Source organism: Saitoella complicata, assembly GCF_001661265.1.
Source record: "Saitoella complicata NRRL Y-17804 unplaced genomic scaffold SAICOscaffold_1, whole genome shotgun sequence".
Taxonomy (NCBI): domain Eukaryota; kingdom Fungi; phylum Ascomycota; class Saitoellomycetes; order Saitoellales; family Saitoellaceae; genus Saitoella; species Saitoella complicata.
In genome coordinates, this window is record NW_017566992.1 from 473,914 (window position 1) to 487,049 (window position 13,136).

A 13,136-nucleotide genomic window follows, 5' to 3' on the forward strand; every position below is an offset into this window, starting at 1 on the left:
TCGTCGTTCTGCCCTCCATCCTGAGCCCGAGGCACCACAAGTTATATCCATCCCCCATGATCCCTCTGAGTCAATTGAGCGATTAATTGGCGAGGCCCTTCACAATGTCAGGAGAGTGAGGTGTTTGTCGTTGAGCGCTTTACCCACTGTTGAACGGTGACGGGGTGCGGGACCCTGCGCTCCGGATGTACCGCGGAAGGAAGACTTACCCCCGACAGTTGCAGATACCCCGCTCACCGCAAAACACCATAAATACACCTACCATGACCAACTTCACCTCCTCGCAACGACCATGTACACACAAACCCTCGACCTAAAGTCCGCTTCCTGGTCCTTCAACTACGAAGATCAATGGCTCCCCTGCGCTCACTCTCCCTCGCAGATCCACCTGGAGCTGTTGTCGGCCGGAAAGATCCCTGATCCGTTTGAAGGGATGAATGAGAAAGATCTACAGTGGATTGGGGAGAGGTGTTGGACTTATCGCTGCGAATTCGAGATTCCGGAACTTGATCATGACGATCTGAAGACAGTGTTGGTGTTTGAGGGACTTGATACGTTCGCGACAGTCCGGCTGGATGGAAAACAGATTCTCAAATCCGAAAATCAATTTCACACACATCGCATCCCAACCAACCTCACCCCCGGCCGCACCCACACCCTCACGCTAACCTTCTCCTCCGCCCTCCACCACGGCCACGCCCTCCTCCACACGCACGGCAACCGCGCCCTCTGGAACGGCGATGCATCCCGCCTCTACGTCCGAAAAGCGCCCTACCACTACGGCTGGGATTGGGGGCCCGTGTTGATGACGTGTGGACCGTGGAGGGAGGTCAGGGTTGAGAGGTACGAGGGCAGGTTGGTGGACGTGGTTGCGAAGGTGGAGGTTACCGATAATCTCAGTACTGCGACTCTTGATGTTGAGGTCGAGACGGAGGGTGGGGATGTTGTTACGATTCAGTTGTTTAGCCCTGAGGGGGATTTGGTTGTGGATGGGCAAGATGTTAGGGTTGGGAAGGATGGGAAGGGAAGGACGGAAATCACGCTGAAGGATCCGGAGTTGTGGTATCCGCACTCACTCGGCGTACAACCCCTCTACGAACTCCGCGCCGTCCTCACATCCCCCACTTCCCCATCCACCACACACACCCTAACCCGCCCCCTCGGCCTCCGCCGCGCAAAGCTGATTCAGCGCCCACTCAAACACGACGCGCCCGGCACGACCTTTCATTTCGAAATTAATGGTGTTCCGATGTTCGTTCCCGGTGCGGATTGGATCCCGGCTGATTCGTTTACGTGTCGTCTCACCGACAAAGATTACGAGGACTGGGTTGATTTGGCGGTTAGGGGTGGGCATGCCATGCTCCGAGTCTGGGGTGGCGGAATCTACGAATCCGAGGCGTTTTATCGGGCCTGTGATGAGAAGGGTGTCTTGGTGTGGCAAGACATCTTGTTCGCATGCGGGCAGTACCCAACCCACCCCGAGTTCTTGTCGAGTGTGGAGAGGGAGGTGAAGGAGGAATTGGGAAGGTTAAGACATCATCCGTCCATCGTCTTGGTGTGTGGGAATAATGAGGATTACATGCTTGCGGAACAACTCAAACTCGAGTATGATCCCGAGGACACGAATCCCGAGAATTGGCTCAAGACGAGTTTTCCGGCAAGGTGGATATACGAGAAGTTGTTACCGGAATGCGTTGAGGATGTCGCGCCGCATATCGATTACCACCCCGGTTCGCCGTGGGGTGGGAAAGATACGATGGATCCAAACGGAGGCGATCTACATCAGTGGAACGTCTGGCACGGATCGCAGGCACCGTATCAAACCTATCCAGCCCTAGGCGGAAGATTTGTCTCCGAATTCGGAATGCAAGCAGCCCCACACCCACGTACCATCAAATCCTTCACACACGGCATGAGTGAGGGAGAGGTATACCCCCAAAGCGCAGTGATGGACCACCACAACAAAGCCGATGGCCACGAAAAGCGGCTCGGGGGGTACCTCGTCGAGAATTTCCGTTGGAAGGACGATATACCCGGATGGTCCTACGCAACTCAGTTGTTGCAGTCTGAGGCATTGTCAACGGCATACCGACATTGGCGCCGTGCGTGGAGGGGGGAGGGGAGGGAGGAGTGTGGTGGGGTTTTGGTGTGGCAGTTGAATGATTGTTGGCCGTGTACGTCGTGGGCTGTCGTTGATTATGAGAAGAGGGCGAAGATGGCATGGTTCACAATCCGGCGTGAGCTCGCCACGATTTCTGTTGGGGTCGAGCGGGTGGAGAAGAGGGATGGGCCAGAGGGTGAGAAGGTGGTGAAGGGTGCGGTGGATGGGCAACCGGGTCAACCGTTTGATTATGCGGAGAAGAAGGTTGTGTTGAATGCGTGGGCGTGCAATGCCTCGCTCAAGTCCGTTTCTGCCATCTTACAGCTTCGCGCGTACGAAATCAAGAGCGGCGAAGAACTCCCCGCACTACGTCTCCGGAAAGAAGTCACGCTCGCACCAAACTCCTCTACCGAAATCCTGACAGAAATCGACGCGGAAGACACAGACGTCGTCTACAACGCCTGTCTCCTCGCCCCCGAAGACGATGCCGCGTTCGCATGTACCTCTTCCTGGCCCCAACCTTTCAAACACAGCCTCTTCCCCGCCCGGAACGTCCAGCTCACCATCTCTCCCGACCGCACCTCCGTCACCGTCACCGCCGATCGTCCGACGAAGGGCGTTTGGCTCGATGTGGTGGGTGATGATGATAGGGGTGTGAACTGGGGTGATAATTGTTTAGATGTGTTTCCGGGGGATGAGAGGGTTGTGGAGGTTGAGGGGTTAGAGGAGAGGGAGGTTTGTGTTAGGTGGTATGGGAGTGATTTTGAGAAGGAGTGAGAGGATGTGGGTGATGAGAGGGGAGGTTATGTAGTAGATATTATGTGAGATATGTTGTAGAATACTGATACCTTTTATACCCTCTGCGTCGGTCATTCTTGATGTACGCATACTGAGCTTGGAAGATTGTGCTCAAACAATGATTGTATGATCCATGATATTAGCAAGATATTCGATGTATATGATGTTCCCAAAAATCTGCCAGAAAATTCTCCAGAGAAAAACTAACCTGGTATAATCCTACATAACAATGCAATTCTTTCCCATTTTGAACTTGCTGCCGCGACGTCCTCCACCACTACCGGTAATACTGTCGACGTCGGCGTCCTGATTCGAGTCCACCCTCGCCACCATCGGCGAATTCGAATCAGCACTGGCAATAGATCCCGTCTCCGCCTTTGCATTCCCATACGCATCATTGACGCACGCCTCTTCAGGCATCGTGATACCCAATCCCATACCCATCATCGCCGGCAAACTATCTGTGGAGATAATGGAGATCCCATCAATCTCGCCCGTCAAGACCTGCGTCTCCTTTCTCGGCGACGGTGGCTCACTGTTGAGAGCTGAGACTTGAGCAGTCGCTGGACTACTACCGTAAGCCGAGTCGGTTGGGGAGCGAAGCTCGACGACGGTAGAAATGATATCGTCGCCATCCTTCTTCTCGACCTCATCCGTACCAGCTTCAGATACGGCGCTGCTGTCAGAAGCAGCTGCGCTCCTCGCTCCTCCCCAGGCGATCTTAGTGAAGGTGAACGTCGTGTAAACATCAATCACAAGCTGATAAAACTGCCCAAACAACAGGAAGAAAGGCCAGATAAACGGAACCTTATAATGCTTGATTCGGATCGAGATAATCGTAATCCCAATCCACCCGATAGCATAAGGCACAAACGTCGCGGGAATGGTCTTCGGAATTGAAGATGACGGCATGACAAAGTACGCGTAGATACACCCGAACGCCATGAGACCTTGCGAGATAATCGATGACCTCCATCCGAAGATCATCAACTTCACCGCCAACAACAGCGGCATCTTCCTCCACATGCCAGGGTTGATCAGCATATACGACTCATTCGAAATTGCACCCAACAACCACCGACGCCGTTGACGAACAAGAGACTGTAACGTCGCACAAGGCTCCGTCTTTGCCCTCGCAGCCGGTGCGAACCCAATCGATCTCACCGGATAATACTGCTGAATCAAATGCGTCAAGTATCGATCCTCACCGAGCACCCGACGATGCGCATCAATCAAGTTCGTCTCCTCCCTCCCCCCAAAGTAAATCGGCCCCAACCTTTGCAAGACCTCGTACTTGAGAAAGGTCATTGCTCCCGGAAGACAGTTTACATCGCCAAGCATGACTTCCAATGTACGACAGATCTCCCCGACAACGTACTCAGTATCCTGCAACACCCTCATCGGATTCCACCTCCCACTCCCGGACGAGATACAAGTCATATACCCTGCCAACGCAACCTTCGTGTTGCCCGACCTCGGAATCAACTCGCGGTTCATCGTAACGACATAGTTATGAATGGCAGTTGAATAAACATCGTTGTCCGAATCACACAACATAAGACACATATCCTCCGGATCATGCATCGCATGAAGCGTCGAGATATACCCCCAAGTCTTACCTTGCGTCTCGCGCTTCCCACCATGTGCCCAACGGTGAACATAGAACTGTTTGCCGCTGAACTGCAAGTCGGTATGCTTCAGATAGTCATCCCTCTTCTCCTGTCGAGCACCAAGGGCATCCATCACGATCTCAAACTCCTGTGTAATCGACTCCTCATCAAATGCGATATGAAACTCAATCATATCTTCGGGATAGTCGATGGCCGCCAAACTCCGAATCAACCCTCTGAGAAGTTTCTCAGACTCGCGGTAGACAGGAACGACAACTATCACTTTGTACCACTTGAACTTCTCCGGATCCCCAATTTCCAACTTCTTCGACCCCAACCCATACCTCCACCAATAGTACATCGTCAACGTCGGCGGAATACTCAACACCGCAATCGCCCAAACGACCAAAATCCAAAGCGTAACCTCAAACACGATACTCGCATGGTGTTCCCTGCCATTCGAAAATAACGGGTTGTACTGAAGATACGTCGGAATGAACATAGACCGAATAACGATAAACATCCCCAACATCACGAAACCCAAAATCCGCGACGACCCAGGCTCCGGATAACGAATGGCGAGGATCATCTCATAACCGTACGTCGCAAGGAAAACCGCAAACTCCGCAAGCGACAACACGATCACCACACCCAAGATCAACTTCGCCGTATGCGAGTCGAGGTTGTGCCGATACTCTGACTGTGCCTCTGCCATCGTTGCTTTCGTATCGAGAAGATGCTGAACATCTCGAAAAGAGAAGCAAGCGAACACTTCATATACTGAAGCGAACGAGAGGCGAATTCAACACCAACATCCTCGAGAATAAGGACTCGAAGTCATCTATTGCACGCGGATCCTCGTAAAGTGCGGCTCAAGGACCTCTTGGCCGTAGCACCTCGGCGAGGGCGATGGTCAAAGTGTTCAAACCGGAATAACTGGGACGGCATATCTCCTCCTTTACCGCATTGCCCGGAACACTAAGGAAGGCTCATTGTAGCATAGGATGCCTCCCGTCTCTTTGCCTTAACCTTCGTTGCCGCGTACAACATTAAGAGTTTTCAAGGAACCCACGTCCCCCACTCTCAGATCTACCGTGCCCCATAATCACACACATACCCTCCAACACGAACTTTGAATACACCTTGAACCCCGCATCCCCATGGAGGTCCATAATTATTGGACCCGATGACACCAACCTCGAGAACCCGCCTTGTCCATCGCAATCGCGATGCCAAGTAAGAGTAAGAGCTTCAAGGTAACATCGAACTTTCCCCGATCGATACTCGACCCGAGACATTCCCTTAACATTCGGATGACGCCTCACACCATCAACGGATGCCCCTCCCGCGGGTGAATCTTGCACATCACACGTGCAAGGTTTCGACTCTCCTCATCCGCAATTGCTCCCTCTCGGAAACGACGATATAGCCGGTCCCGAAGATCAAACCTCGTATCGATTCCACGCGCGAAACTCGAAGTATAATCCCAGTCAATCAGTGCGACAAGCTGATCTGATTCTGATCTGTTGTCCTGCAAGACAAGCGCCGGGGATCGAACATACCAAAGGTGCACGAGTCCTCATCCTCCATCCATCATCTAATGCAGCCAGACGTGCCGCACGGACTCTCGGCACAGCTTCCCATCTCGCAAACAAGACGGGAAATCGGCTTCATACTCGCCGAGCCGCCCTTCGTATTGCCAAGAGATGCTCCAAAATAGGTGGTCGTCGTCGTCTGCCCCACACGGCCCGACAGGCAGAGACACAGCCACGCCGCTCCCTAGCCGCGAGACAGCATCTCCAATTCCAATCTCACAACGAACCTCATTTTTAATCTGTATCTGTCAAATGTTTGAGATCTCGTCTCATCTGCACTGCTCGGGTTTCTCTTCAACCAATTGACACTGCGGCTGCTCAGGCGACGGCCCGCGGGGTAAGTAATGGTCATTTCATCGAGTAGCCCGAGCTCCTCATTCTTATCCTTAAAGCTTGTGTGAGGTCTTCCATCACCACTCTAGCAGTCACGTTTCAAGACCTGCGACAAGGTGATACCCGTCCTGGAACAGTGAACGGGAAGCTCTCTAACCTGCGAGTCTCACCGAAAGACAAGGAGACAAACCGCCATCTTACTCCAACCTTAGAAAGTCTTAAATTTGCAGTGGCGATCCCATAACTGAGGAGAACGGGATACTTCATCGCCGGTTGCACACGTCTTACGGTGCAATCTTGAGTCTCCAGTGCAAGGGAGAGTGTTGAGTATTCTTGCATGGCGAGGTATTAGATCATTACTACACCGTTCTTGCCACGTTCAGTCCATTCCCTTCTGACCAGCTTGGGAATCAAGGATATCTTGGCTGCAAAGGTTGTCGATATCCGTGTGTTAGGACAAGCCTACCATTCGTCCACATCTCACAAAACCCCCCGCAATGCCTCCCAACCATCTCGAAACCCATGCCTTCATCTACCCCGGCCGCCCCTGCACCTCCCCCGAATCCACCTACACCTCTCACTCCATCTCCATCCTCCACCTCGAATACTTCAAACTCCTCCCCACCGGCCGCCTCCAACTCCTCACCTACGACCCCCACAACCATAGCGATACCCAAAACGCATTTGACCCCTCTCACCACCCTCACGCTCAACAAGGAATCTTGGTGACCGTTTCGGCGGGATACGACGCGATCACCACCCTCTTCGATAATATGAACGGGGAATACTGGGGTTGCATCAACACCCTCACAACCTTCGTCACCACCCACTCGAGCTCCATCCTCGGCATCGACCTCGATTTCGAAATATACCCCGCCTGGCCCCGCGAACTCTTCACCTCCTTCGTAGGGTTCTGCACAGACCTCGGCCACCACCTCCACGCACACAAAAAGCTCCTATCGATCTGCGCCCCATCATGGGGTGGCCCGCCCTTCCACCCCTCACCCCGGAACTTTGATTTGAGCGTATTGGGAGCGTTGGAGTGTGTCGATATGCTCGTTTTAATGACCTACGACGCACAAGACCTCACATCCCTCACCCCCGAGAACGGTGAACCAACCCCGGTGACGCCCAGGAGTTGGTTGAGGGGTTTTGTGGGGTATGCTTTGACACAACTCCCACCGCACAAAATCCTTGTCGGGATTCCGTCGTATGGATACCATCGTAAGGGTGATAAGACGCGGCTTCTCACGCGTGATCAGATACTTGAGATTGCGCCGGGGGTGGTGGAGGAGAGTGTACGTGAGCTGGATGGGATGGAACTCGTGCTTCGTATGAATAAGCACCAAAAGTGGAGATTTGGGCGGGGAGCGGATGAGGCGATTGTGATGAACGATGAGCGTAGTGTGAGGGCGAAGGTTGATGCGTTGGTTGGGCTTCCGGTGCGAGGTATTGCTGTGTGGCATCTCGGTGGTGGGAATCCGTGGATCGAATGAGCCGACGACGACGCTGAAAGGGTGAAGGAAGGAGGAGGACGACTGTATAACAATACCATCTATAACCACCTAAAGGATACCATTCACCGGATACTTCTATACTAAGAGAAAGGAAAAGAATCCCAGGCTGAATGCAAAACGCTGAATAACAAGTTACAAACCCAATCAATCCAAAACAGCCCACGCAGTAAAAGGATCGCCATGTGTTGGCAGTTGCAGATGTTGCCGTTGTCGTGAGTGGTACAGCATACAATGCTCGGCTCGACCAAAATCAAGATGAGAACCTCCTCCATTACCCTTCTATCCTTTCCTTCCTCCGAATTTATCGCGTGTTGTAGTCGTTATCATTTCCTCCCCATTCGTCGTTTTCGTGTATCGTACAATCCCAAACTTCGTGTGAAATCGTCTTCAGACTCCCTACTTCATCAACGCGAGCAAAAGCCGGCCGTTCTTATACAAGCTTAACGCAAGCTTCCAGCATCCGAAACCGAGCATGACGATAATCAATCCAATCAGGACATCTACACCAGGAATTAGTACCCGCGGATTCATTCAGCATATACCTCACCCCTCTCCTCTCCTCCCCTCATCTTCCCCTACCCGCAATCGCGGAAAAGAACGAGAAGAGAGACGAGAAGGAGTGGAAAGAGACAGAGACGACTTACTAGCAACGATCTTCTCAACCGAATCCAACACATATAACCCCAACATGACATTCCACCGATACACGGCGCGATCAACACCTTTTTGCAGCCTGCTTATGGGTTTTGGTTTTGCGGTGCTTAGCGTTTGGGCGTCGGAGATGTAGCTGTATGGGGAGGAGGGGGAGCTGGGGGAGAGCGTGGTGGGCATTGTTGTGATTTGGGGGTGTATGCGGTTTTTTTGTTGTTGTTTGCCAGCAAGAGGGGCAGTCGAGGACGGGTGAGGAGCGAGATATTGGAATATATGTGGGGGTTGTGTAGCAATTAGCAACGGTGTGCGTTTTGTTGACTGCACGAGCACAGTTGGGGTTAGCATACGCTTCCAAGGCGTCAATTGAGGCATTGACATTGACTGACCTTCCGAGGAGAACGACCAAGAAGTCTCTGTGTGTTGCGGGTTGTATGCGTGACGAATACTTTCTGACACCAACCATTGTCAGCTTTCATCCCCTCCTCCTTCATCCTCAGTCACATTCACCTTTCGCAATAGCCTATGATCTATGACCCCTATGACCTAGGGTGTTTAGGCCCCCCTCCCTCCATATCATAGAAGAGACGAGAACCTGTGCGGCGGCGGGCATGGCGGCTACATAAGTACATATGGCGAATGTCAGGATGACGTCTAACAAACGGAGTTCGAGACTCAGAGTATCTAGAACAGATAGAAGCTTTGAGGAAGCATCCACGACACAGTCTTCACATTATCCATATTTACGCCCGGATTGAGCTGGTTTCCCACGCTTATTCCCACGAGTACCTGGGCACCTCACTCATGGCGCTTGAACGACTTCACGAATGACAGACCATAGCGATAGAGATATCGACATTTGTCCACTATAACAACGCGCACGATCCGCAACAGAAGGTCTAATCATCACCCTCCATTTTACTTATGCACGAGCATGCGCCTGCACGTCATACATCCACGTGGCGTCCTCCCATCCATCCAACTTTGACGCGTAGCTTTGCCCTCTGTCAAAATTATTGCTATGACGATCTCCCTCTCATTTCTACCCGTACAAGTTCCAGAACCTGCCCTACCCGCGAGCGAGCGAGGCTCGTCATTTGGATTTGAGTTGCGCCATATGATCTAATCTTCACGCACGGAAACGTGCGTGCGGATGTGGATGTAACGCGTACTCCGCTCGAGCTCTTTCCCCGCCTTTTCCGCAGCGTGGGCCTTACTTGGGGTTCTAGGGTGATTCACGGTGATGTTTGGTCGGGGTACAGTATTGATGAGAAGTTAGACTGACTGTGAAGGTCGGGAGGTTCGACATCATAACGACGGAGCAGGAGGAGCTCGTCATACGTTTCCCATGAAGCTGGGCCTGGGATTTGCGGGCTCGGAAAGAGCTGGTTGCGTTCGAGTGAAATCTTTCTCGGTTGCGTGAACAGGATCGGATCAACCCCTGCCGCCGCGCAAATGATGACGTGGCTCGAGGGAGATAGGCTCAAGGCTCGAGCTTGTGTGAGTAGGGTTAACGTTACTACGGCCCGTTTATCTCGTCGTCGGCGGATGATAGGTGAGAGTTATTCTTTCAACGTTGTATGCATGTACGCAATGTCACACTATCTATAATAACAGCACGTACGGTACGATGGGCGGTCCGGTGTGTTCATCTCTTCCTCGCAATTGCTCCTCGAGCTGTAAACAAACACGAACCTCGGAAATTGCCAGTCGTTCCACTCACCGATCCTAACTCTCCTTTCTTTTCCGGCCCTCGGATGACAGGAAAACCCCAACCCTCGTGCAATGTCGTGTAAGGGTAACAAATCCCGAGCACGAACCCTAATGCCCGCAATCACAAGGGACTGCAGATCGAGTTCAGCCCATGGCCCAAATATATCCGATCGGCTCTCATGTAACATAGACTACAATTTCCCAGCGGAATTTGCGGCCAAGCAATTTCCCCAAATTTGAACGGAGCCACCTTCATTCCTGCAGTGCGCCTCAGCCGCATTGCCGTGCTTTCCGAACTGTTTTCACGTGACTGCACTCGTCAACCCTCTGTCCCTCCTCGTCTGTCCGTTTGAGCTCGGCAAGACAGCAGAAACAGGCTCACCACAGCCTGGACTCGCACAGGCTCCATCGGGCTCTTCCCCGCGACGCTTGTACGCGTCGTGGCAAGAGAGTCACGCACGCCCTCATCATCTCCGCGCGCTACAGCTATCGGTGATAGACACGATTGGCACATGCAATTTCCCGTGAAGTACGCCTTTTGCCCCAAACACACCACACCCAGAGACTACGACAACGCTGTGCAAAACAACAAGCAGCATACATCCCCGACAGGCAGAGCATATAGAACGAACAGAAGGACAAGGACCATACAGTGGTTCATGCACATATCTGTTACAGCGACCGATATCACGATTGTTAGAGACGTTACTGAGAAAACACAACTCTCTTTTCCTGAGAAGCAGTTGGGATAATTGTCTCCATCGACACTACACCTTTTTTCAACTATTACATCAACGTCAACGAACAGTTTCTCGGACAAGATGACCACGCACGCACCGATGTACGCCCCCGGGCCCATGATGGCAACGACCTACCACCACCCCTCCGGCACCGGTCCCACACGAAACCCACCCCCCTTCGGTCCCTCCACCACCACCACCGCAACCACCACAACCACCCCTCCCCTCCTCGCCCCAACCGTCCCAACCCAAGCTCAAGCAACCTTCATCCCAGCAGTCACGGCCGGCCGCCACTTCCGTCGCACAACAGACTGCCCAACCCCCCGTCTCCTCATGCAACACGGTATCCGTCTCCCGACACACACATCTTCCAACTCACTTTCTGCACAACTTTCCTTTTTGGGGTTGTCGAATAGCGCTACACAGTCTTTTACGCGGCTTCAGAGGGAGAGTGGGAGGGAGGGTCAGATGGACGAGCATGCGTTTGAGTTGACGTGGAGGGCGTTTGTCGCACTCAGGTCGGGAATGGTGGGGGAGAGGACACGGGGGTTGGGGGTTGGCGAGAGGGAGTTTTGGGCGATTGGGATGGAGGGGTATGGGTTGAATCAACGCACTATCCAACGCGTTCTCACGCCCTTCGAGCCGGAGATACTTGGGCTCACCACGCCCCTCGGTCTCGCGCATGGCATTCTTGCGTTGAGGTTGAGGGAGTTTTGGTGGTCGCTCACCGGTGCCCCGATTCCGAATTCGAGTGTGTGGTTGGGGGTCGGGGTTGAGCAGGCGTATACGGATCGCCTCTATGCCCTCCCCGAACGCGACGAACACGGACCGCTTCCGGCGCTAGAACGCACGAAACTCCAAAACAAACATTTCGTGGAACGCATGAAAGTCCGTGATCGCGTCATTAACAAAAATGGAGGCGAGGACATGGTACTCTACGCTCCTACCACGTTGGCCGATTTACATACGTATTTTACGGCGAGTCCCCCGAGGGGTGGGGTTGGGAGTGTGGGGGCTTGTGGGGGGGATTTGACGAGTAGGATGGGAATGGTGACGTATCCTGACCTCGAGTTTGCGCGTCAGGAGCAGATGAGGTTGGGGAGGGTTACCAATACCCGCGTGTACCTCTTCGCCGTGGTGGTGGGGAAGGATAAATGGGAGGGATGGTGTAGGGATGGGTATGTCAAGGATACAGCAACACAGGGGATGGAGTGGAAGACGAGGGTTGGGAAAGCGAGGAGCGGGGGTAGGATGGGGAGTGAGTGTGTTGATGAGAAGATCCTTGTTGGTCCTGTCGCACGTGCACGGATTCCGTCGGCTGCTAAGGAGGCGTCAGATGATGAGGGGTATGGAGCCTCTACGTCGCTTTCTCGTGCTTCCCCTGAGAACGCGCAGGCTTTGGGATTGGATTTAACGGCCGTCAGCGCCCTGTTGGGAAGAAGTGGTGGTTCTGAGGGCGGTCAGGGGGTTACTGCGCCCGTTCCGAAGAGGCAGAATAGTATGGATTCGGGACTTGGCACGGGTGAGTGTACGCCGATGGTGAGGAGTCGTGCTGCGTCCCTTTTTGGGGTTGTGCCTACGCTCTCGACTATTGCGTCTTCCGCGCTCGTCGACATCACTGAAGGGAAGAAAGATGAGCAAAAGGGGGATGGGGAGGAGGGAGTGGAGTATCATCCCTTGGTCTCCGTCGAGGAGGATGGTGGTGAGAGAGTTGTGGAGCAGGTTGTGTTTGTGGGGGGCAGGGGGGGTGGGTTGGAGGGGGTTTGGAGGGAGGGGGGTGGGGTTGTTATTGAATAGAGGTATAGATGCGTGAGTGCAAGTGCATGGTTAGAGATAGATGATGGATTTGCGCTGGGAGCATTTGCATCGATTGCTGGGTTACAACTGGCCATGGGTTTCTTTGGTATTGCTATAGACTTGTTTTTTTCGTGTACCCAAAGTAATTTCGACAAATAAGGATGCCGAAGCGAGGCGAACCTCGGATTTGTGTGGCTCAGTCGATCGAGCGGGTCCATGCATGTGCGGCATTTCAGCGAGCGTACGGCCATGGGAAAGCTGTGTGGCTGTGCTCTCCATATAAA

At 53.2% G+C, this 13,136-nt stretch overlaps 6 protein-coding genes across 6 annotated transcripts; 2 read left to right on the forward strand and 4 right to left on the reverse strand.

The window, feature by feature from the left end:
- Positions 1-325: 325 nt before the first annotated feature.
- GH2 (glycoside hydrolase) lies at positions 326-2,821 on the forward strand (the record flags this gene model as incomplete). The annotated part of the gene is made up of 1 exon (XM_019168669.1): positions 326-2,821. A coding segment is annotated over one exon (2,496 nt), but the record flags the coding sequence as incomplete, so codon positions are not given.
- A 297-nt stretch (positions 2,822-3,118) lies between these two features.
- On the reverse strand, positions 3,119-5,442 carry SAICODRAFT_16179 (uncharacterized protein; the record flags this gene model as incomplete). Its single annotated transcript, XM_019165617.1, has 1 exon — positions 3,119-5,442. The coding sequence occupies exon 1, from the start codon at positions 5,222-5,224 to the stop codon at positions 3,119-3,121; it is 2,106 nt and encodes a 701-aa protein (XP_019027260.1). The 5' UTR covers positions 5,225-5,442.
- A 1,492-nt stretch (positions 5,443-6,934) lies between these two features.
- SAICODRAFT_4345 (uncharacterized protein) lies at positions 6,935-7,933 on the forward strand (the record flags this gene model as incomplete). Its single annotated transcript, XM_019168738.1, has 1 exon — positions 6,935-7,933. The coding sequence occupies one exon, from the start codon at positions 6,935-6,937 to the stop codon at positions 7,931-7,933; it is 999 nt and encodes a 332-aa protein (XP_019027261.1).
- A 76-nt stretch (positions 7,934-8,009) lies between these two features.
- On the reverse strand, positions 8,010-9,176 carry SAICODRAFT_63221 (uncharacterized protein). Its single transcript, XM_019169976.1, has 4 exons — positions 9,113-9,176; positions 8,992-9,054; positions 8,599-8,923; positions 8,010-8,454 (listed from the first exon to the last, which is right to left on the reverse strand). The coding sequence occupies exons 3-4, from the start codon at positions 8,783-8,785 to the stop codon at positions 8,351-8,353; spliced, it is 291 nt and encodes a 96-aa protein (XP_019027262.1). The 5' UTR covers positions 8,786-8,923; positions 8,992-9,054; positions 9,113-9,176; the 3' UTR covers positions 8,010-8,350.
- Positions 9,177-12,317: 3,141 nt separating this feature from the next.
- On the reverse strand, positions 12,318-12,796 carry SAICODRAFT_28403 (uncharacterized protein). Its single transcript, XM_019167144.1, has one exon. It carries the CDS (start codon positions 12,727-12,729, stop codon positions 12,466-12,468), a length of 264 nt encoding a protein of 87 aa, XP_019027263.1. The 5' UTR covers positions 12,730-12,796; the 3' UTR covers positions 12,318-12,465.
- On the reverse strand, positions 12,712-13,038 carry SAICODRAFT_28404 (uncharacterized protein). Its single transcript, XM_019167145.1, has one exon. The coding sequence runs from the start codon at positions 12,945-12,947 to the stop codon at positions 12,726-12,728; it is 222 nt and encodes a 73-aa protein (XP_019027264.1). The 5' UTR covers positions 12,948-13,038; the 3' UTR covers positions 12,712-12,725.
- Positions 13,039-13,136: the final 98 nt, after the last annotated feature.